The sequence below is a fragment of the Neovison vison genome, chromosome 11 (genome assembly GCF_020171115.1).
Source record: "Neovison vison isolate M4711 chromosome 11, ASM_NN_V1, whole genome shotgun sequence".
NCBI classification, from domain to species: Eukaryota; Metazoa; Chordata; class Mammalia; order Carnivora; family Mustelidae; genus Neogale; species Neogale vison.
Genome location: NC_058101.1, coordinates 173,211,003 through 173,234,386, shown reverse-complemented (window position 1 = coordinate 173,234,386; position 23,384 = coordinate 173,211,003). Strand labels below are relative to the sequence as shown.

Below are 23,384 nucleotides of genomic sequence, written 5' to 3'. Positions count from 1 at the left end.
TCACAATCAGGCAGAGAGGCAGGTAGAGAGAGAGGGAGAGGAGGAAGCAGGCTCCCTGCCAAGCAAAGAGCCCGATGCGGGGCTCGATTTCAGGACGCTGGGATCATGACCTGAGCTGAAGGCAGAGGCTTTGACCCACTGAGCCACCCAGGCACCCCTAAACTACCATTCTAAATGAACACATTTCATCAATGAACATTGATTTTTGAGACATTTTAATTTTAAATGTTAAAATATGACAAAAATGAACATCGTAGAATAAAGGAAATAAAATGTTTTTTATATTTTCCGTGTCTCCAACTTTTTCTAGAAGTATAAACATGATAGTTTTATGAGCTGTTTTGTTTTTTTTTTTTTAAGTAAGTTTTCAGGGCACCTTGGTGGCTCAGTTGGTTGAGCATCCAGCTGTTGGTTTCAGCTCTGGTCATGATCTCAGGGTCATAAGATTGAGCCTCACTTTGGGCTCCGTGCTCAGTAGGGAGTCACTTTTCTCCTTTTCTCTGCTTCTGCCCCCACCACCGCAACATTTGTGCTGTTTTTCTCTCTCCAAAAAAAAAAGTGTGTGTATGCATAAATCTTTAAAAAAAAAAAAAGGTTTCAGTTTATTTTTTCCCTTAAAATAATGTCTGATTGCGTTGGATCACACGCCACTTTTACTTGATAGTCACAGGTTCTGCTGTCTTCTGTCCTAGGACATCTTCAGCTACTGACATGGAGTAGGGACATTTAGGTAGATGGTCAACAGAATCATAATGTGTACACATTTAACTTAACACAAACTTAACTGTATGCGTTGGGTCAAGAAAGAAAAGGGAAAAAATAATAGCTTAAGTAGTATCGGTGACATAGTATAGGTGATAGCTACCTGTCATTTCACTCAGATAGCGTATAGGCCAGTGAACTCTTGCTTTGGAGTGGCTGAGTGAGAGGAAACACGTTGTTGGTCCATCCCCTTATCTTGTTTCTAGGATGCTTTTTTTTCTTTGCCTTTTTTCTTTGCCTTTTTTTTTTTTTTTCCCCAAAGTAGGCTGCATGTCCAATGTGGACTCCAAGGTGGGGCCCGAACACATGACTCTGAGATCAAGACCTGAGCTAAGATCAAGAGTTGGATGCTCAACCAGCTGAGCAACCCAGGCGCCCCAGGATGCTTCTTATACCACAAGTATCTTGCAGTGCTTTATACTAGCATTTCAAGACATAATAGTATTTCTTTAACCATATGGCTCCTAAATATTTACTTTGGTGCTTAAATAAATGAAACCACAATCTTTTCTGCAGTTAGATGCTCTGCCACTGAGCTGTACCCCCTCATAATCTTTTCTGACGGTAGAGAGAACTTGGAGACATTATACTTTGGTTACTTTAAGAGATTATCAGTTTTTGTCAGTGTAATTATAACACTGAAAATTTAACATGATTGGAAACAATTTTTTTAAAGATTTTATTTATTTATTTGACAGACTGAGATCGCAAGTAGGTAGAGAGGCAGGCCGACAGAGAGGAGGAAGCTGGCTCCCTGCTGAGCAGAGAACCTGACTCGGGGCTCAATCCCAGGACCCTGAGATCATGACCTGAGCGGAAGGCAGAGGCTTAATCTACTAAGCCACCCCGGCACCCCTGGAAACAATTTTTTTCAATTTTTTTAATTAATTTTTTTTTTTTTTTTTTTTTAGATTTTATTTATTTGTCAGAGACCAAGAGCAAGCACAAGCGGGGAGCGGTAGAGGCAAAGGGGGAGCAAGGAACCCGACTTGGGATTCGATCCAGGACCCTAGGATCATGAACTGAGCTGAAGGCAGATACTTAACTGACTGAGCCACCCAGGCATCCCTGAAAACAAATCTTTTTAATAAATCTCTTGAGATCACTTAAATTGAGCCATTGATAAATTGATAGTCCTTTTTTGATGATTAGGGTAGTTCACATGTACTGTTGAATTTTTTTTAGTATTTATTTATGATTAATAGAATAATTAGTTGGTTCAGAAATTTTTAAGATTTTATTTCAGAGAGAGTGAGCAAGTATGTGGGGGGTGGGCAGAGGGAGAGAGAGAGGAAGAAAAGTAGGCTCCCCACTGACCTGGGAACTCAGTGATGTGGGGCTTGATCCTAATACCCTGAGATCATGACCTGAGCCAAAAGCAGATGTTTAACTGACTAAGCTACCCAGCTGCCCCCAGAAATTTTTTATGTTAAATTATATGTTGATATGTGCTTGCCTTTTACACAGTTGTTTTATTTCTCTCTAAACAGATAAGCAATTTAAAGAAAATTTTAAAGGGAATCCTGGATTACAATCATGAGGTAAGGACTTTTTCTCACTCTGCTTTGAAGTATTATTATAGGATAATTTAATTTTACAATATTTTTCAATAGTTTCAAGTAAAGGAAAATATACCCAAAATTTACCATTTATCTTCCACTGTATGGTTTTTAGGATGTTGGTTCAGACAGCTACCTATTAGGTAGGTAGTAGGTAAATGCTCTTTTTCACTGTAATATGGAAAGTTTGTAGATGATTATTAATTTGTTATATTTCCTTTTCTGCCATCTGTTAACTCTTCTTTTCTCCCCTTGTGAAGGTGGTTTAGAATCCTGGTATCATTATAGCCAACTCCCTTGCTTACTTTAGTTTTATTTCTTGGCAGACCCTCATCCCTAGATTAATTCAATTTATCCTCTGAATCTAACATCAGAACAGTCAAGGCATACCTTGGGGGAAAAAGTCAGGCAGTAGAACTAGTTTTACTTTAAATTTCATGATCACAGATGTCAAATGGACACAACGTACCCTGGAAGCCCCACAATTTCATCTGCGTTTATACCTACGTCTATACATACATAAATCATTTATCTTCACAACTCAGTAAGTGCTCCTGCTGTCCACCCTATTACTCAAGCCCAAAACCTATAAATAATCCTGTAGTCCTTCTTTGATATCATCATAAGACTTACTAGTTAAATCTCCAAAATAACAGCTTTTTCTGTCTCTAACTGCTACCACCTTCTACCAAGCCATCATTAGCTCTTCCTTCGATTTCTAGAGTAGTCTGACTGGTAATCCTGATTTGACCCTTGCCCCTCTACAGTCTGTTCTTACTCTACACTCTAAAACCTGAATTTTTTTCTTTTTTTAAGATTTTATTTTATTTATTTGACTGACAGAGAACACAAGTAGGCAGAGAGGCAGGCAAGAAAGAGGGGAGGGGAAGCAGGTTTCCTGCTAAGCAAAGAGCCCAATGCGGGACTGAATCCTAGAACCTGGGATCATGACCTGAGCTGAAGGCAGAGGCTTTAACCCACCGAGCCACCCAGTCCCCCAAAAAGCCTGAATAATATTTAAAAATATAAGTCTGATTATGCCACTTTTGCATCTTTTATGGTTTCCTGTTGTATTAAGAATCAGATTCCTGGGACGCCTGGGTGGCTCAGTTGGTTGAGCAGCTGCCTTCGGCTCGGGTCGTGATCCTGGTGTCCTGGGATCGAGTCCCATGTCGGGCTCCTTGCTTGGCGGGGAGCCTGCTTCTCCCTCTGCCTCTGCCTGCCATTCTGTCTGCCTGTGCTCGCTCTCTCCCCACTTCTCTCTCTGATAAATAAATAAAATCTTAAAAAAAAAAAAGAATCAGATTCCTACCTGTTAACATGAGCCACCAGACACTGTGTGACCTCTTTAACCTGTTTACCCATAATGCTAGAGCCATATTCATTCTGCTTCAGTGTTGTTGTTGTTTAAAAAAGATTTTCTTTATTTATTTGACAGAGAGAGGTCACAAGTAGGCAAAGAGGCAGGCAGAGAGAGGGAGAGGCAGGCTCCCCGCTGAGCAGAGAGCCCAATGCGGGCCTTGATCCCAGGACCCTGAGATCATGACCTGAGCCGAAGGCAGAGGCTTAACCCACTGAGCCACCAGGCGCCCTGGTTCTATGTTTTTAGGATTTTCTTTTTTCACTCTATGCTTATAGGAACTTACCCTTTGCTTATATTTCATTTCATTTGGGGTCAATTTCCCCATGAAGGAATCCTCCATTCTCCTTCCTGATATACGTGTTTGGCTGTCAGCATTTTGGAGTCAAATGGAGTGAACATGTTTGGGGGGAATCTTACTGTTGGGGCATGAATCTATATTTAATCTCTCCTCTTTCTGGTACTCCCTTGTTCAGGCTGTACTTTGAACTTCAGAGAAATTGTCTTTCTGGGGTGGTGAAGGGCTCAAAGTACTCAGTTTCTTTGGTCAGTGTACATACATACCAGATTGGACTCTAAGTTGTGGTGATAGAGGTTGTTATAACTTAGGTATGGGACATAAAAACAGAAATTGGGCCTGAAACTGACATAACAGCTCTGTTGTTAGCAATGAGTTTCTGGGGCTGACAAACTAATCTGTATCAAATATTTTATTTGGACGTAAAATATAAGTGCAATTCTAATCCTGTTGTCTCCATTCAGATTTTAGGACAGCAGATTAATGACTTTACCCTTCCTGATGTGAATCTTATTGGAGAACATTCTGATGCAGCAGAGCTCGGAAGAATGCTTCAACTCATCTTGGGCTGTGCTGTGAACTGTGAACAGAAGCAAGGTAATCTATATGTTAGTGTATGCATTTAAAATAATTAAGGAGGGGCGCCTGGGTGGCTCAGTGGGTTAAAGCCTCTGCCTTCGGCTCAGGTCATGATCTCAGGGTCCTGGGATCAAGGCCCGCATCGGGCTCTCTGCTCAGCGGGGAGCCTGCCTCTCCCTCTCTCTGCCTGCCTCTCTGCCTGCTTGTGATCTCTGTCGAATAAATAAATAAAATCTTTTAAAAAATAAAATAAAATAATTAAGGAAAGTAGTACATATTGTATATATTACTTATAAATCACCAGTACAAACAATTATATCTTCATAAGGCCATCCTCAAACAATGCCATTTTCTTTTTCTCCCCGCAAAGTAGGCTCCACACCCAACATGGGGCTCCAACTCATGACTCTGAGAGCTCAGGAGTTGTCCACTGTACCTGGCCAGCCAGGTGCCCCAAACAATGCCATTTTCTATAATTTTTCTGGTACTTTGTTTGCAAGTGGAAGAGTTTTGCAATCTAGAATAAACTTGATTGTGATGATATTCTTTCCCTTTAAGCAAGACTACATAATTCTTTGGATTATTTTCAATGACACTGAATGTGTTGAAATTTACTGTTAATTGGACAAGGTCTATCTAAATTAACATCAGTAATAATGAGAAGGTTAAACTGGATCAAATCAGCTCTGGGCACTTAAAATTGGATACTTTAAATTACAAGTATGAAGGATTTATATCACAGAATTTACTGAACTCATGCATTATGCCAGGGATAGGAGCACAGTGCCAGACAGAACAGACACCGCACCTGCCCATGTGGAACTGTTCGGTGAGTGGAGGGGAGGGCAGTAAGCAATGCCACACACAGCTGTGTGATCCAAGTGGTGATGAGTGCTGTGAAGGTAAAGTGTAATGGGGAAGCCGGTCCAGGCATGGGCCAGGGAAGTTATTTAAACAAAATTGGAGAGAAGGATAGACTAAGAGTAGTCTGAAGAGTATGAACTGAGTGTCAGAAAGACTTAGGTTACCTTTGAGAGGTTTAAAAAAAAAAACCACAAATATAATTCGAGAACAGTGAGGAAGGGAAGAGTAACTCCTATGACCTTCATAGGAGACAGATTTTTTTTTTAAGCCCAAAGATTTTTTACTTATTGCTTTTACCTCACTCCTGGTGATGTAAAATAGATTTTTATTTGACTTGTCTATACATTTTAAGTGTTCTTGTGACAAGTTTAATAATGGTCAACGTTGTTTTCTTGAAGCTATGACTAGTATTTGGTCTACGATCTGAGTTTTTTCTAACCATGTATTTCTCTTTTTCCCCATTCTTTTTAGATTTTTAGCATGCATGCTCTTAAAGTAGGTTTTAATTTGCTTATTCAGCTCAACTCAAGAATTAAAATAGAGAATTTTCTACATTTGTGAGTTTTGTATATTACTAAAATATCTAAACGTTTTTTTGTCAAAGAAGATTCATATAAATAAGATTTAAAACACATTAAATCTCTAAGTAAATGCTTTGATTTTAAAAGGTGTATGAAAATTTATTTAATAAAGGTCCCTTGAATTCAAATAATGACCTCTTATATGTTTATTCTGTTAAGAGAGTCATCACCTCTTAGAAGCAAAGAGCTATTAAGAGTTGGCTAATTGGATTTACCACAGGGTAGAACTAGGAGAACACAAGGATGTTAACCTATATCCGTAGTCCTGTGGAAAAGCAGACAATCCAGCTTCTCACACAGACTAAGTTTCTCCTCTAACACCTAGGTTCGGTTTCTCCCCTGAAATTGTTTATAAATGATGAAAACTTTGAATGGGATTTTTAACATCATATTTATCCAGAGGGCATTCTGTTTTCAGAAACATAGTTGAGAGCTAAGAATCAAAGTAAATTAATTCCTGAGTTCAGTATTACTTGTTACTGCACATTTCTGATGTATAATGTGAGGCTTACTAAAGATCTTCCATTTGCTACCTGACTGACATTGGACTAGGCACTCAGCCTGTTTCCTCATCTACAGAATGAGGATGCAAAACCTGGTGGTCATGAGGAATGAATGAAATTGTGTATGCGTATTTGCTTTGTAATCTGTAAAGCAGGATACAAATAAAAAAGGCCTTATGTTTAGATGAGTTTTCAATTACTGGAGGTAAGGAGTGATTGCTCAGAACATTGACCTAGGATGCTTTTATCTTGGCCATCTGACTTCTCAAATTGGGGGAAATAAATGATGCTAAAATTGAAAAAGCAAAGATAAGTAGTAGAAAACACACTGAATTACTGAATGTCTCTCATCTGCCCAGTACTCTACTAGGTACTAATAGAACAAAAAATACTTTTTACACATTAGGAAAACTAAGTATTCTATAACTTGCCCAGGATTTCTGGTTTGTGAAAAGCTAGGCAAGGACAACAACTGATGTCTCTCCATGTTTAAACATCATACTCTTTATACTAATCTGCTATAAATTCTGGCCCTAAAAGCTAAGTTTTCAAGATAATTTGCTGACCTAGCATACCTCATTATCCAGCCTCATAGATCTGTACCCAATAATCGTATATACTTGTATTTTGGACACTAAAGATTTGTAAGGTTTTTGTTGGTATTTTTTTGTTTTGTTTTTTGGGTTTTGTTTTGTTTTGTTTTTTTTGCTTTTCACAGATTGTACATTAACATAGCTCTCGTTCTCATTTTACCATGTAGCATTTTACGGTGTTCGCGGGGAAGGGCCTTGACGTGGCAACACCGCTTCTTAACTAACGCTTCCCCTCTCACACCTAACTAACTTCCTAACCTCCCTATTCCCGCTGTTATTTTCTTCACTTTCAGTAGGCTGTCATTAAATTTTCCTTCCCCGTTATCAGTGCCACTGCTTTTTCTTTTCTATGTTCACAGTCTTTTATTTCAAGAGCTGTTTAGTTAGTCATCCTAGCTGTACCATTTTCTCCAGCATCTTGTGATTTTTTTGTTTCTTACCTCTGAGCAGAATATCAAAAAGTACTCCTTTTTATTCCAAGACTTACAGGATGCTCCTTGTTAACAAAAAAAACTGAGGGACGCTTGGGTGGCTCAGTAGGTTAAGCATCTGCCTTTGGCAGATCATGATTCCAGGGCCCTGGGATCGAGTCCCACACCGGGCTCCCTGCTCAGCAGGGAGCCTGCTTCTCCCTTGGTCTGCTCTGCCTGTTCTGCCTGTAGCTCTTCATGCTTCTGCTTTCTCTCTGACAAATAAATAAATAAAATCGTTAACAACAACAACAAAAAAAATTGAGCTCAGAATAAAGGATTTTTTTTTCCAAATAGTTGTTCTTATACATTCTTACTTTTATTCTAAGAAATGGCTGTGATTTAAGTGTGTTGTGTATATTTGTATGTCACCACACATTTGATTGGGTAGAAGTATCCTTAGAACAACACTTGCTTAAAAATATGTTTTTGATTAATAAAAAGCTTTGGCGTTAACAACCAGAATGTCAGAATTTAGTAGTGCTGCCAAAACACTTTGGTTTTTTTAAATGAGATCCATCACGCAAAGCATTATACAGCTTGACATTCCAAATAGATGACTCTTACCAGAAGATCACTTTAACAGTTTCACAGTGAGACTCTGTCATGTAATACTTGAAGTGCTGAGACAAGCTTCTGGTATATGTGTGGAGAGGTTTTTTTGGATGTATGGGAAGAGAGGCAGGTTGAGGCTAAAATTCCCTAATTACTTTACTCTTCTAAATGTTACTTACTAAAACATATTTACCAGATTTGTTAGAACCCAGATGGCCTGTTGATTTTTCTTTTGTTTAATGCCACTTTTTCCATTCATTGTTGGATTTGCAAACAAGGAAAATTACTTCTAGTGCTTTTTCATAAGACAAGAAACTATCTTTTTTTACTGACAGCCAAGAGATCCTTCTCTTTTTGGTAGTGGTGAAAGTAGAGTGAGCAAGATTGATGAAGTTGGTACTTTAGCTTATTAGTGATGTGTGTATTTTAAAGTCCAGGGTTATGCAGTATTTATTTAATTATGATGTCACTTTCCATCTTCATTTTAATTCTTTGTCCTAAGCAGCTCTCAAGTTTATTAATATTATTCTGTAATAGAAAGTATTAACGTAGGAATTTTACATGATGCAATGCTTTGATGTCACACAAGAATAAAGCACAGACATCAGAGTTTTTTTTAACCTGTAACAAAGTATATATATGTAACAGAGACATAATTTTTAAATTTTAGGAATAGTAATAAGGAATTCTTTCCATTCTGGCTTTAGGCTTTGCTGTTTCATCGTCTAATATCCCTAAGAAGCTATATTCCTGTGACCTTTAGCTGTAGCCTCAACGTTGTAATGGTGATGGTGGTGGTGGGCTTAACAAAACCAAAGTACTGTGATTTTCAGCCTTTACTTCCCTGTGGTGCATATAACATGAAGAATTCCCAGGAAGAATGAAAATACAGAAAACTACTTAAAAGAATTCATGAAGTGTGAGACTTTATTCCTTGAGTATCTTTAACTTGAACAGTGACATTCCAGATTGTTCTTATTTTCAGAGTACATCCAAGCCATTATGATGATGGAGGAGTCTGTTCAACATGTTGTCATGACAGCCATTCAAGAGGTATGTCGGAGCTTTATGCTTACTGTTCGTGAGAAATTAAAGGAGCAAACTGGAATAGTAGATGTGGAAATTTTAAAAAGATTCTCCTTATTTTTTGAGAATTTTTTTCTTGCACTTATGATATACTGTGCCTCATTTTTATTTTTAAAAAAATCATACATTTGAATTTCTCATTTGTATTTAAATCTTACATTTGTCTTGTAGGTATAGGTATTCAGTAACTACTCCTAATTTTTTAAAATGCCCCAATGAACTACAAATAGTAGACTAATTTCTAAAGCCATTGTAAATACATATCTTAAACTAGCAGTCTACCTCACGCTTAATTATTGGTTTCTCATTTGGCAGAAGGTGGGTCTTCAACTCCAACCATATCCAAAGCTACTGTAGGGGAGGAAAAATACCTTTTTCTTCTACCCATCCAAGTTTTCGGCTGAGATCTCTGTATCAAAGGACAGATTAATAAGGATACACATGTATTTGAGTTTTACATGACATAGAGACCTTCTTAAGGAAATGAAAATGAAGAAAGTATTTGTTTTTTATTTATTTTTTTCAAAGAAGTGTTAAAATTTGAGGGTTTTAGGGCTGAGTTTGATGAAGAATGGAGAATCATGGAAAAATGTCATAGGGTATACAAGGGTTTGAGCTAACGATAGTAACCTGGGGGAAACAGCAATTCCTGTTGATTCAAGATTCTTTGAAAAACTCTATCTTTGGAGATATGGATGCTTCTTTCCTTTGCTTTGAGTATAGGGAAGACACCTTTTACATGAGGATTTTATGACCTGCTTCAGGAGAAGGTAGAAAAATCTATCCTGTACCTCCTCTTTCTCAAATTCCTTCAGCTTGAAGTATTCAGTGTGCCAAGGTGCCGTACTTTGGGGTAGCGTGTTGTGAGCTCCATCAAAAGTGAGACATAAAAGTAAAAACAAAATGTAGGTTAATAACCAGTTGATTTCCAGATGTGAGAATGTTTTTAATCATGAAGGCAATGGAATAAACCCTTGGGGTACTAGAGAACAGTATAGGACTTGAACATGCAACTGACAAAGAAAAAAATACAACAGCATGAAAAATGCTAAATGTCAGTTAAGTAAAGTTGTATTTTTTAAGAAATCTGACCATCTGACTATAAATCCAGGAGTTCCCACCACCTCCCCCCAGGGTTCTGACTCACAGAACTCAGGAATGATGACAGTTTTATTATAGCAAGTGAATACAAACCAGAACCAAATTCCCCCCACCCCAAAAATGCATATAGTGAGGTTTAGGAAGTCCCAAATGCAAAGTTTCTGTTGTTCCCTCTCTGTGGAATCAAGATCTATCACACTCCCAGCACATTACTGTGTGACAGTTTCAAAGTACTGCCAACTGGAGAGGCTCACCTGAGTTTTCATGTTTCCAAGTTTTTATTGGGGTTTCATTATGTAGGTGTGATTGATTGTATCAGTGACCATTGGGTTGAAGGCAGTTTCCAGCGCTCCTCCCCCCAAAAGTCAGACTGATTATGAAGTGGCTCAAAGGCACAGTCCTCTGACACATGACTGGTTTTTCTGGCATGGCCAGCCCCCAATTTGATCATCCAGTTTTTTAGCTTTAACTACCTAGGACCCACAAATAACAAAGTTACTCTTATTAGGAAGGAAATAAAAGATTGAGGGGCTGCTTGCCAGTAACAGGACAAAGGCCAGCCAAATTCCTTACTACAGGACCTTTCAAAAAAGCAAAGCTTTTGTTTTAGTCATTTATTTTTTTAAAGATTTTATTTATTTATTTATTTGACAGAGAGAGACACAGCGAGAGAGGGAACACAAGCAGGGGGAGTAGGAGAGGGAGAAGCAGGTTTCCCACGGAGCAGGGAACCCGATGTGGGGCTCTATCCCAGGACCCTGGGATTGTGACCTGAGCCAAAGGCGGGTGCTTAACGACTAAGCCACCCAGGCACCCCCAAAAAGCAAAGCTTTTAAAAGACGATCAGTTTAGCTGTCAGCTCTGATGATAGGAAGATCGAACTAGTACATTTTTTTTTAAATATTATACTCTTGTATTATATGAGCTATTAGGTCGTGAGTGTTAAAATATCAAAATGATGATCTCTCAAGCAAGATAGAAGTTGTTTTGCTCTTAAGTCATCTTGGATTTTGCTCTGTAGTCCTCAGGGACACAGCTTTCTTATTTCCTTAAGACATGTTTCCGACTTAGTGGTTCAGCTGTGGCTTCTCAGGTTCCAGCTATCACATTCCATTTCCAGCCATCAGGAAGGACTGAAGGAAGAGTTATCCACTTCTTCTAAATAAACTCAGCAGTTCTCACCCGTGTTAGCCAGATATCATTCATTGAGCTACACAGATAGTCACAAAACCAGCCAAAATCTGAGGAGTCTGTTACTCCAAAAATAAGAAAAAGAATAAGGGGCCACTAACAGTTCTGCCTAACTGTAATTGATCTATAATTCTGTTTTTAGGAATTTATCCTAAGGAGATCTGAAATACAGAGATACAGTAATAGCAGATATTATGTCAAACCTACTATGTGCTAGATAGTGCTAGTACTTAATAAATACATTGTGTCTATTAACTCATTTAAAATTCATAATTATAATTAATGCTATTGAAATGTAGACTTAAAATTATTAAATTGGCAAATTTTTTTATTTTATTTATTTTTATTTTATTTATATTATTTTATTTATTTTTTAAAACATTTTATTTATTTATATGACAGAGATCACAAGTAGGCAGAGATGCAGGCGGGGGGGGGGGGGAAGCAGGCTCCCTGCTGAGCAGAGAGCCCTATGTGGGGCTTGATCCCAGGACCCTGGGATCATGACTTGAGCCGAAGGCAGAGGTTTTAACCAACTGAGCCACTCAGGCGCCCTAATTTTATCAAAATTTTTTAAAATAAAAAATTAATATTTTGAGGTATACACTGTTATTGTCCCCAGTTTATTAAAGGGGAAACTGAAGCATAGACATTGTGAGTAACCTCAAGTTCACACAAGAAGTAGAGGCAGAGTTAGAACTCAGATCTAAGCAGTCTGAGTTCAGAGCCCACGCCTAGAACCATTATGCTGTATTGCGTCAAGATTTTTTTCGCATTATTTTCTAGTACGGAAACAGAAATAGCCTAACCACCTAAATTACAGTAGAATAATATATGGACATATTAGGTAGCGTTAAAGTGAATTTCTGGAAAATATATAAAAATATGGGTCAGGCTTATTAGGGAAACAGGGCACATGAGCAATAAAATCCCATTTCTGTTTAAAATAGAAATTAAGATGAGTGAAAAATGACAAAATGTTAACCATCTCCAAATGGTTGGATATTGTGTGCTCTTTTCTGTATTTGCTAATTTTTCTATAATTATAGGTTTGTATTGTAATATATAGGAATATTTTTAAAATTAAAATATGTTGGGGCACCTGGGTGGCTCAGAGGGTTGAGCCTCTGTCTTTGGCTCAGGTCATGATCTCAGGGTCCTGGGATTGAGCCCCACATCTGGCTCTCTGCTCACCTCAGAGCCTGCTTCCCGCTCTCTTTCTCCCTGCCTCTCTGCCTACTTGTGATCTCTCTCTGTCAAATAAATTTTTAAAATCTTTAAAAAAAAAAAAAAAAGTGGCACCTGGGTGGCTCAGTGGGTTAAGCCACTGCCTTCGGCTCAGGTCGTGATCTCGGGGTCCTGAGATCGAGGCCCGCGTCGGGCTCTCTGCTCAGCAGGGAGCCTGCTTCCTCCTCTCTCTCTGCCTGCCTCTCTGCCTGCTTGTGATCTCTCTCTGTCAAATAAATAAATAAAAATCTTTTTAAAATAAATAAATAAAGTCATAAAAAAATTGCTAAAAATAAAAAAATAAAATGTCACCAAATGACTTTTAATTCTATGAATCTAGCCCAAGGAATTATTTAGAAATTCAGACCAAGATTGAACACAGCAGTGTTTATCAAACTGTCTTACATAATGTTTTGAAGTTTATCTAAGTTCATCTCTACTAGACCCAGTGTGGGGCTTGAACTCACTACCCCAGGATCAAGAATCACATGCTCTTCCGAATGAGCCACCTAAGCACCTCCAAACTATTTTATTTTATTTTATTTTTTTTAAAGATTTTATTTATTTATTTGTCAGAGACAGAGGGAGAGAGAGCGAGTGAGCACAGGCAGACAGAGAGGCAGGCAGAGGCAGAGGGAGAAGCAGGCTCCCTGCCGAGCAAGGAGCCCGATGTGGGACTTGATCCCAGAACCCTGGGATCATGACCTGAGCTGAAGGCAGCGGCTTAACCCACTGAGCCACTCAGGCATCCCTAAACTATTTTATTTTAATAGAAATATGACAACAGTGTGCACCCATTGGGAAGCAAGTGTTTAAATTAGGCTACCTCGATTTCATGGAAGTATAGTTGATAGTAATTTGTTTAAAATTTTTTTTTTAAGATTTTATTTATTTGAGACAGAGTCAAGGCAGGGAGGGGCAGAAGGAGAGGGAGAAGCAGACTCCTTGATGAGCTGGGAAGCCAGTGTGGGCTCGATCCCAGGACGCTGGGATCATGACCTGAGCTGAAGGCAGAGGCCTTAACCCACTGAGCCACCCAGGCACCCCAAGAAGGTGGCATCTTGACTGAGCATAGAACGAGGAGATGAGGTAAGGAAAGGGCAAAAATTGTGGTAAAGTCCAGGAGGCAAGAGAAAGCAAGACTTATCTGGAATGTTGGTTACCCAAAGCGACCATGGTGAGGTATAGCACGTGCTTAGAAATGAAACAAGAGACCTAAAGTCATTAGAATATTGAGCAGTTTTGTTTGGGAATTGGAATTTTGGAAATCAGTGAATAGATTTTAAGGAGAAAATATATTCTTTATTTAAGAAAATGTATATGATGAGAAGAATGGTTTGGAGGAAAACTGGGCTAGAAAAAGGGAGAGCACTTAAGAGACCTTAGTAATTAATATTTAATTAGCAAAAGTGAATAATAGAAGCCTGAACAAGGTTATGGCAGTCAGGGTGGAGACAGGTGCACAGATTTGGAAAATTATAGGAGCTTGAATCCATAGGATTGGTAACTGATGGGACCAAGGGGAAGAAGGTGGGGGGAAGTAGCTGGATAGAATAATGGAAGTAATAAGGGCTTCTTTAAAGTGGTAGTCTTTTTTTTTTTTTTTTAAGGGTATATTCTATTTATATTTCTTTATTCAGGTACTACTGACATTTATTTATTTACTGTGATGAAATATGCATAACAGATATTTGCCGTTAGTGACATTTAGTGTGTTCATAATGTTGTGCAAACATGGTCACTATTTTGTTCCACCTTTTTCCATCACCACAAAAGGAAACCCTTTACGTTCACTACATAGGCTGTTCTCATTTCTTCCTCTCTCCAGCCTATGTCAACTGGAAGTCTGCTTTCTGTCTATGAATTTCCATATTCCGGATATTTCATATAAATGGAATCATATGATATGTGGCCTTTTGTGTCTGTCTTTGTTCATTTAGCATGATACTTTCAAGGTTATTTTGTAGCACGTATTAATACTTGCTTCTATTTTTGGCTGAAAAATCCATTGTATGGATGTGCAGCATTTTGTTTATTCTTAAGTTGAGGGACATTTGGCGTTGTTCCTACCTTTTGGCTATTGTGAATAATGCTGTGAATTTAATATAAGGGTTTTGGTTTTCTTTTAAACATCCACTATTAATTTAATTCTTCTGGACATATTGAAATTGGGTTTCTTGGTCATATTGTAATTATGTGTTTAACTTTTTTGAGAAAGCACCAACTTGTTTTCCACACATCCTGCAGCATTTTACATTCCTACCAGCAGTGTGCTGGGATTCTGTTTTTTCCACCTTTTTCCAACCTTGTGAATGTCCTTTCCTTTTTTTTTTTTTTTTTTTTTTTTTTTTAAAGATCTGTTCATTTATTTTAGAGCCTGCACAAGCAGGAGGGGCAGAGGGTGGGGGAGAGAGAGAAACTCAGGCAGATTCTGTCCTGAGTGTGGAGCCTGACGTAGGGCTCAATCCCAGGACCCCAGGACCCTAAAGCAGCCTGAGCTGAGGAACCAAGAGTCGGACACTGAACTGACTATGCCACCTAGGCACCTCTGCCCATCCTTTTTTATAATAGCCATCCTACTAAAGAAGCTGAGAAGAGATTGGGCCAGGGAGCACACGTGGGATTAGCTTTCAAGGGAAAAGTAGCACTTGTCTTAAAACAAAATTGAAAAGGAAAGTGTGGTCATGAACGTTGCCAATTTTGTAAATTAAGACATGGGACATTCTTATTCGGAGACAAGGTTTTCTGATGAAGAGTGCAGAGATTTGAGAAGTAAGAAAGGTTTAGAATCATCTATAAAAGGAATAAAGAGACTGCTGACAGTGGAAGCATAATTGTACTTTTGAAGCAACTTTAAAGGCCCAGTTGAAAATTAGAAACTATGTATTAATAGTGTTTTCTGATTTAAATTTTTGTTTGTTTTTTTACTCTCAGTACTTAATAGTCTGGTGTATGGCCAGAAGAGATAGGTAGGTAGAATAATATTATACTGAGATTTTGCCAGGAAGAAAGACTTGAAGATGAGAAAATTGAGATATTGACAAAGGTCATCAACGTAATAGACTGAAAAATCTGAACTAGAAAGTAGAAGGTAATTGGTTAAACAAATGGTGAATCATGGAACCTAAAGCAGGGGAGGGAAGTTCCCAAAAATAAGATGATATTGTTAACAGAAGGAGGGGTAAATGTGAGCAGGCAAAAACAATAATGTTTAGTATAAAGTCTCAGCAGAGTAAGAAAGAAAGTGAATATCAGAATGATGGAGTCTCACTAGAAGCCCAGGAGAAAGGAGGGAGGTATAGGGCTTGGAAACCTCCGATTTAGGAGCACATAAATTAAACGTAATTTAATGAGAGACCAGGATTGAGAAAAGGTTGAATTCAGAGTGTAGGACACTTGGGTTTTTATTCAGAGTTGTTGCTGTGTTATGATGAGGACTTAACTATAACAGTGGGAAAAGGAAAAAGACGAAGAAACACTTCTGGTCCTTCTATTACTGGTCTCTGATTAGATAGGGCATCTCTGAGCCTGGCACAGCTGGTTATCACACTCTAATAATGCTTGTCTTACTCACCTGACCTATGTGTGCTACACCCTTGGATGGTAGCTTCTTAAATATTTCAGAATTATAAAGGTGATTGTTCTGGATGGTAGAATAATGATTTTCCTTTTTATATTTTTATGAATTGTATATTCTTTACAATGGGACTATTTTTTGTTGGAAGAAGTCTCAAAAATCTTATGATTAATACTGTCATGAGGAAAGCATAAACACTGAAGCCCGTGTTTTTTACTCTTCCTGAGATTTTATTTTTCCTAATTATGCTGAGGGACTTTGAACTCTTCTCATTCCATTAATATAGAGCAGTGATTCTCAAACTTCAGTATGTATTAGAGTCACTCAGAGGACTTTATTAAATATGTTGCTGAGCCCTAGCAGCTTCCCTTCCCTCCCCAGTTTCTAAGTCAGTAGACCTGGTCTGGGACCCAGTAATTTGCATTTCTGAAGAGTTTCCAGACAACACAGATGGTTTGAGAACCACTAATAAGGAGAAAAAAAGTACAGCTGAACATAACAATTTTCTGATCTCTCAAAGAGTGTTACTGAAGGCTGATATTACAAGATCTCTCTCAACAGTGCATCCCCACATTTCTAATTGTCCCCCTTTCTTTTGTCCCTCAACATAAGAAGGAAAGAGTAGAAAATTGGGACCATTTGAGTCTGCCCCTGACATTTGTCACAATCAGAAATTTATCCCCTTCACCCCCAAACCCTCACATGTTATATGGCTCCTCTCTCTGCAACACCAGGGTGAGAGAGGCTAAGAAATAGAGGGGTGTGTGTGTGTGTGTGTGTGTGTGAGTGAGATAAACATCAGCCATTTTGGCTAATACTGATATTGCCCATATTTATATTTTAGATAGAGTTACATCAGTGTTGCTGTTTTTTTACTGAGAAGTCAGTTTTTAAATACTCAGCCGCTTTTTTAACCTAAAGATTTGTCTTAATTCTTATGACTGCCCTTACAGTGAAATGAGCACCAAAATTTAGACCTATAATTTTAAATGGAGGCATTATCCTGGGATAAAAAAGATTTTAGACTGAAAATCTATAGGAAAATGTTCCTCTTACATTTGCGTCTTGATTTTAATTTTTATAATCCTTGGTGGCCCTGGTGTTCATGTTGTTGTCTAAGTGTATTTTATATGATGTCATTTTTGCCTCATAGTTACAATCATTTAAATTTTAATTTCAGCTGATGAGTAAGGAATCACCTGTCTCTGCTGGAAACGATGCCTATGTTGACCTTGATCGCCAGGTATCTAATTTTGCATTGTTTTATCCATGTAGCGATTGAAAAGAATAAATTTAGATACTAATGAAAAGAATGTTTCAGTTGAATTTGCTTATAGAATATGTTGATTTAACTATTGTTTTTTCCTTAAGTTCAAGACTTAAGCTGTTTTACTAGTGGATATTATGCATTTGTAATTAAATTTATAATTTACAATTAAAATATTGTATGATCCACTTTAAAATAAATTTAAGTCATGGTAATTCATGTTTTCTAGTCATGATTTTTTTCTTCCCATTGGTGATATCTTTATGCCACATTGAGCACAATAGATTCATTCTTGGCAAGTGGCATGCGTTTTAATCTTATGATTTACTTATTATACAAAATACCTTTTATTTCACATGAGTCTTCCATGGCAGATGTCTCCTACACCCTTCCATCTTTGTGAGGGAATAGTCAGTAGATATTTAAATGCACCAAGGAACCTACTGTATTCTTAAAGGAACTCTGTCTGCAGTATATTCTTGCAATTTTAGCCAAAAAGTTATTTTGTAATTTTAATTACTGCTTTGCAATAAAACACTGCAACTTACATTGTCAGTTTCTGTATTCCATCTGTCCTGGGACATCTTTTCCAATGTAAACAGAAATCTTAGTGTGATCTTCTCTCATTTCTTCCCATTGGTTTCTAAATGTTTTGTAGGAAAATCTTTGGTCATGATACAATTATTTTTTTAAGATTTTATTTATTTATTTGAAGATCACAAGTAGGCAGAGAAGCAGGCAGAGAGAGAGGAGGAAGCAGGCTCCCCGCTGAGCAGAGAGCCCAGTGCGGGGCTTGATTCCACGGATCCTGGGACCATGACCTGAGCTGAAGGCAAAGGCTTTATCCCATGGTCATGATATAATTTTATATCAAATTTATCAAATATATCAATCATGATATAATTTTAACTCGAGTTATAATTTGCTTCTCTTTGTGATGTTAGATTTTAAAGTTGTTGCCTTTTATGGTTTTTTTTTTTAATCTATGTTACACAGGTGTGGTCACATGAATGGAAAAGCTAATATAATTTTTAATCACTTTTTTAAAATCAGTCAATTTTAATTAATTTGTTCTTGCTTTGCTAACCTAGGGTTTATGGGACACAACTCAGAAATGTTTAGTTTGTGTTGAGAATCAGAATAATAAAAATATTTTTTAAAACTTTGTTATACAAATTAACATAAAGGTATAATATGCTTGAAGATTTTGTGTTGAAATACCTCTGGCTATATATTTCAACAATTGAAACCCCCATCCTCTAGCACATACATATTTTATTAAGGGAAAATTTTTCAGTTATTACAGAATTAACATTACCAAGAATCATGTAGCCCAGACAGGAAGAAAACTTGTGTAAGAAAACTTGATAAGCGGAAAGAACCAGATTCAGTACAGAAAAGACAAGACTTAACGACTAGAAGATATTCAAAGTTAGAAATGGCTGTTTTTGACTCTTCACAAGAGTTCTCAGTTTTTCCCAGCCCCTCAGAAAGAAATGAGAGGAAAGTGTTCTAATAATTGTTTCTATTCATATTGAAATGTTTGTTGCATCTTTTTGTTTATAACTAGTTGAAGAAAACTACAGAGGAACTAAATGAAGCTTTGTCAGCAAAAGAAGAAATTGCTCAAAGGTGCCATGAGTTGGATATGCAGGTAAGAGATGTTTTCTGTGTGTTACCTGTTTGAAATGTACCACTATAAGCAACACCAAACGTGCTGTGTATTACCATACAGTATTGTTGGGTTACCATGCAACCCTAATTAAGGAAAAAAAAGGGGGGAAACAGATTTGTGGTTAAAGTTAGTAGACTCATCAAATATATTAATTTTCTTTACTTCCGGCAGCCTTATTAAATTTAGAATAAATGAATGAATGGTATAACAAGAAAAGAAAGGGGGGCTATCTGTGCTAGCTTTAGGGAGGGGTGGGGGAGATTTTTTTTTTTTAAGCGATCATTTGTAGTGTTTGCCAGTATCCATAGTAGATACTCATAATACACAGAAAGGCCAACTTTTTGTAGATAAGCCCTAATGTGAAGTTCATGAATGCACAGCTAACAGTTACCCTTGCTTTGACTACTTCATTAAGGAAAGTCGGCATTACAAAAGAGAAAAGGAGGAAGATAAACAGGAAGATAGTCCTAGAGGAAATAGAGAAATTTGGGATTGTAGCAGAGATTAATCTTTTTAGATCTATTTAATACTCTCAGTGAAATTAGTAAAGATATTCCATCTGGGACATGATGCTAAAATCAGAAAACAAACACTTAAGTAAATTAAAAATAGAATTGTTAAAGTGAAAAACTTAACAGGATAGTTAAAGTGTATAGGAAATCTCTCACAATTAAGAGTAAAAAATTATTTATGATTTACCTCAAAATTAGAGAGATCAGGGCATGGACAAAAAGGTACAAATACATAATTGGCCATGTTTTGTGTGTGTGTGTGTATATATATTTTTTTTTTTTAAGATTTTATTTATTTACTTGACAGAGATCAGAGGCAGGCAGAGAGATAGGAGGAAGCAGGCTCCCTGCTGAGCAGAGAGCCCAATGTGGGGTTTCATCCCAGGACTCTGAGATTATGACCTGAGCCAAAGGCAGCGGCTTAACCCACTGAGCCACCCAGGCGCCCACTTGGCCATGTTTTGATACTTGTTAAAGCTGGGTTATGACTACACAGAGTTCATAATATTTTATAATAGAAGAATTTTACGTTGAAAGGCAGAGGTGTTGGTCATCGCTTTGGATGCACATAGGAAGAAGTATAATCAGAGCACACTTGCTGGGTCATACAGTAAATGATATTTATCTAGTCAAGTGTAAGTCCCATTAATTGCTTTTCCAAAATTTTAAAACTTTACACAAATGCTAAGATTAATAATAATAATAAATAAGAGATGATGGTTTTTATGACTAGAATATAAACATTATCTTTGATAAACTTTGGCAAACTACAGCCCTATGATACACTTAGCTCTGCAGAAAACAGTAGTGACCCACTTGATAATGTGATCTCTAAAGTAATAATATAAACCCATTTCAACATTTAGAATTGTCCTATAGAGAAATGTTATTGCCAAAGTAAAAGCAAAGTGACAGCAGTAGACAAGGACAGGAGACATGAAGGAAAGATAGGGTCACTAATGTTCTTGCCAAAAGGGAGTCAGGAACCACTTCTGTTGGCACAACACCCATTACATGGCTGGTTCCCTCTGGACATCCAGTCTCAGCTCAAAATCACTGAACTTATTTGTCATAAAATACTTACTGGACACTGAGATGTACCCAGGATGAATTAGGCCTCCTGGGAAGGCCTTCCGTGATCATGTAGTCCCTGCTGCATACAATAGGCACACAGTGAACATGTGAGTGAGTGAATGAATGGGTAGGGGATTGAGTGAAAAGAGTAAGTACTTGTTTAAGATTGCAGAGATGAGGGACGCCTGGGTGGCTCAGTTGGTTGGGCAGCTGCCTTCGGCTCAGGTCATGATCCCAGCGTCCTGGGATCGAGTCCCACATCGGGCTCCTTGCTCGGCAGGGAGCCTGCTTCTCCCTCTGCCTCTGCCTGCCTCTCTGTCTGCCTGTGCTCGCTCTCTCTCCCTCTATCTCTGACAAATAAATAAAATCTTTAAAAAAAAAAAAAGATTGCAGAGATGAGGGGTGCCTAGGTGACTCAGTGGGTTAAGCCTCTGCCTTCAGCTCAGGTCGTGATCTCGAGGTCCTGGGATCGAGTCCCGCATCAGACTCTCTGTTAGGGAAGGAGGCTGCTTCCTCTTTTCTCTCTGCCTGCCTCTCAGCCTACTTGTGATCTCTTTGTGTCAAATAAATAAAATCTAAAAAAAAAAAAGGTTGCAGAGATGACCAGTGAGGGAAACAAGAATAGTGATATTATTATATTTGTGGAAAGGAAGGATGACACAAGTAACTATAGTTTAAACTGTCAAAGGAGTCACTAGATAATGTATAAGAAATTGTGGTGTAAAACATTTAGAGATATAAAATAACAGCCAAAAACAGTAAAGTTTGGAATAGTTAAAATTAGTTGTCTCTTGGAAGTAGAAAAACTCAACAGAAAACTGACTATTAAGCCCCTTTTTCTTGTCTGATTTTTTTTTTCTTAAATCATGTTTGTGTATTATTTTTCAGTTACAAGCATATCTCAGAGTTATCGTGGGTTTGGACTGCTGAAGGGAATGTTGTGTCTGGTTTGATCTCTATCCAGACCACTAAGACTTTATCTGTGTCAGCAGTAAGGCTGTGTGTCTTTATCATTTGCACGTTCACTGGAATAGCTTTAGACTTTTCATTTCCTTCAAGAACTTTTCCTTTGCATTCATAAGTTGGCTAAACTGATACAAAGAGCCTGTCTCAGCTTTCAGCTATCTTAGCTTTCAGCCTGTCTCAGCTTTCAACATGCCTTCCTCACTAAGCTTAATCATTTCTAGCTTTTGATTTAAAATGAGAGATGTATGACTTTTTACTTGAATACTTAACAGTGCATTGTAGGATTATTAATTGGCCTAATTTCAGTATTATTGTATCTCAGGTTATAGAGAGGCCAGTGGGGAAAGAACAGCTGGTTGGTGAAGCAGTGAGAACATACTCCCAAAGTTATCAGTTAAATTCACCATCTTATATGGGGATGGTTTGAGTTTAAAACATTGCAAGAATTATCAGAATGTAACAGAAACAGGAAGTGAACAAATGCTATTGGAAAAATGGTGCCTGTAGACTTGGTTGTCACAAACCTTCAGTTTGTAAAAATTGCAGTACTGAGATGTGCAGTAAAATGAGGTATGCCTGTGGTCTCCTTTTTCTGTGTGTGTGAAAAAGACTTCTGCTAATTATATAGGCATACCTCTTTTTTGAAAAAAGGATTAAAGAGCAGAAATGAAATGGGCCAGTGGCACGGGGTGGAGCCACTGCTGCCTTCTGAGAAAAGACCCATGCATTTATGGAAATCTGACAAATTATAGAGCTGGCATTTTAGCTTCATTTATTCAACAAACATTACTAAGTACCCATAGAAGAGAGTATGTGAAGTGGAAATCAATCTGGAGAGGCCTTATAAGCCTTTATAATGATTTTAACTTTGAGTAAATGGGAATCCAGTAGAACATTTGAGCAAAGTAGTTATGTGGTCTGCATTTTGTTTTGATGGACTATGGGGCTGCTGTATGGAGAACAGACTAAAAGGAGGCAAGGGCCAAATTTACTAGACTAACTAAGAAGTCATTGCAGTCATTGCAATCCAGGCAAAAAAAAAATTATGTTGGATTAGATCGGAATTCTGGCTGGTAAGTGGTAAAAATGTGTGTGAAAAGTGGTATTTGCTGACAGATTGGTTGTGGATATGAGATTAAAGATGTTAAGGCTTATGACTGAGCAACTGGAAGGGTAGAGTTAACTTTTCACCGAAATGGGAGAAACTGGAAGACCTGGGGAATGAGGAATAATTAATTGGACAATTTAAGTTTGAGATGCCTTTTAGACATGCACATGGAAATGATACCCAGTTTAGGGTTCCAGTTGAGAAATAGAAATGTGTGAGTTGTCACTGAATAGATGATGTTTATAGCCATGAAACTGGAAGCCATTACTGCATGTAGAGAAGAAAGTTGTAGGGAACTCTAATGGCAGAGAAATTGAGAGTAATTAACTATGGAGAAAGTGAAGCCGGGTAGATTGGGTCCAGAAAGCCCAAGAGTAAGGTGTCCTGGCAGCCAAGTGAAGAAACTGTTTCAGGGAAGAGAATGTAATGGGTTGTGGCATATGTTGATTGTTTGCAGTGACGTGGAAGTGTCCATG

General features: G+C 37.8%; 1 protein-coding gene across 2 annotated transcripts in view; it reads left to right on the top strand.

The window, feature by feature from the left end:
- HOOK3 (hook microtubule tethering protein 3) overlaps positions 1-23,384 on the top strand; it is a 111,134-nt gene that overhangs the window by 29,403 nt on the left and 58,347 nt on the right. For both annotated transcript variants that reach the window (XM_044225280.1, XM_044225279.1), the window contains exons 4-8: positions 2,253-2,303; positions 4,444-4,576; positions 9,110-9,177; positions 17,487-17,549; positions 19,144-19,227. In XM_044225280.1, coding sequence (XP_044081215.1) covers positions 2,253-2,303; positions 4,444-4,576; positions 9,110-9,177; positions 17,487-17,549; positions 19,144-19,227 — 399 coding nt within the window. The remainder of the gene's footprint in view (positions 1-2,252; positions 2,304-4,443; positions 4,577-9,109; positions 9,178-17,486; positions 17,550-19,143; positions 19,228-23,384) is intronic.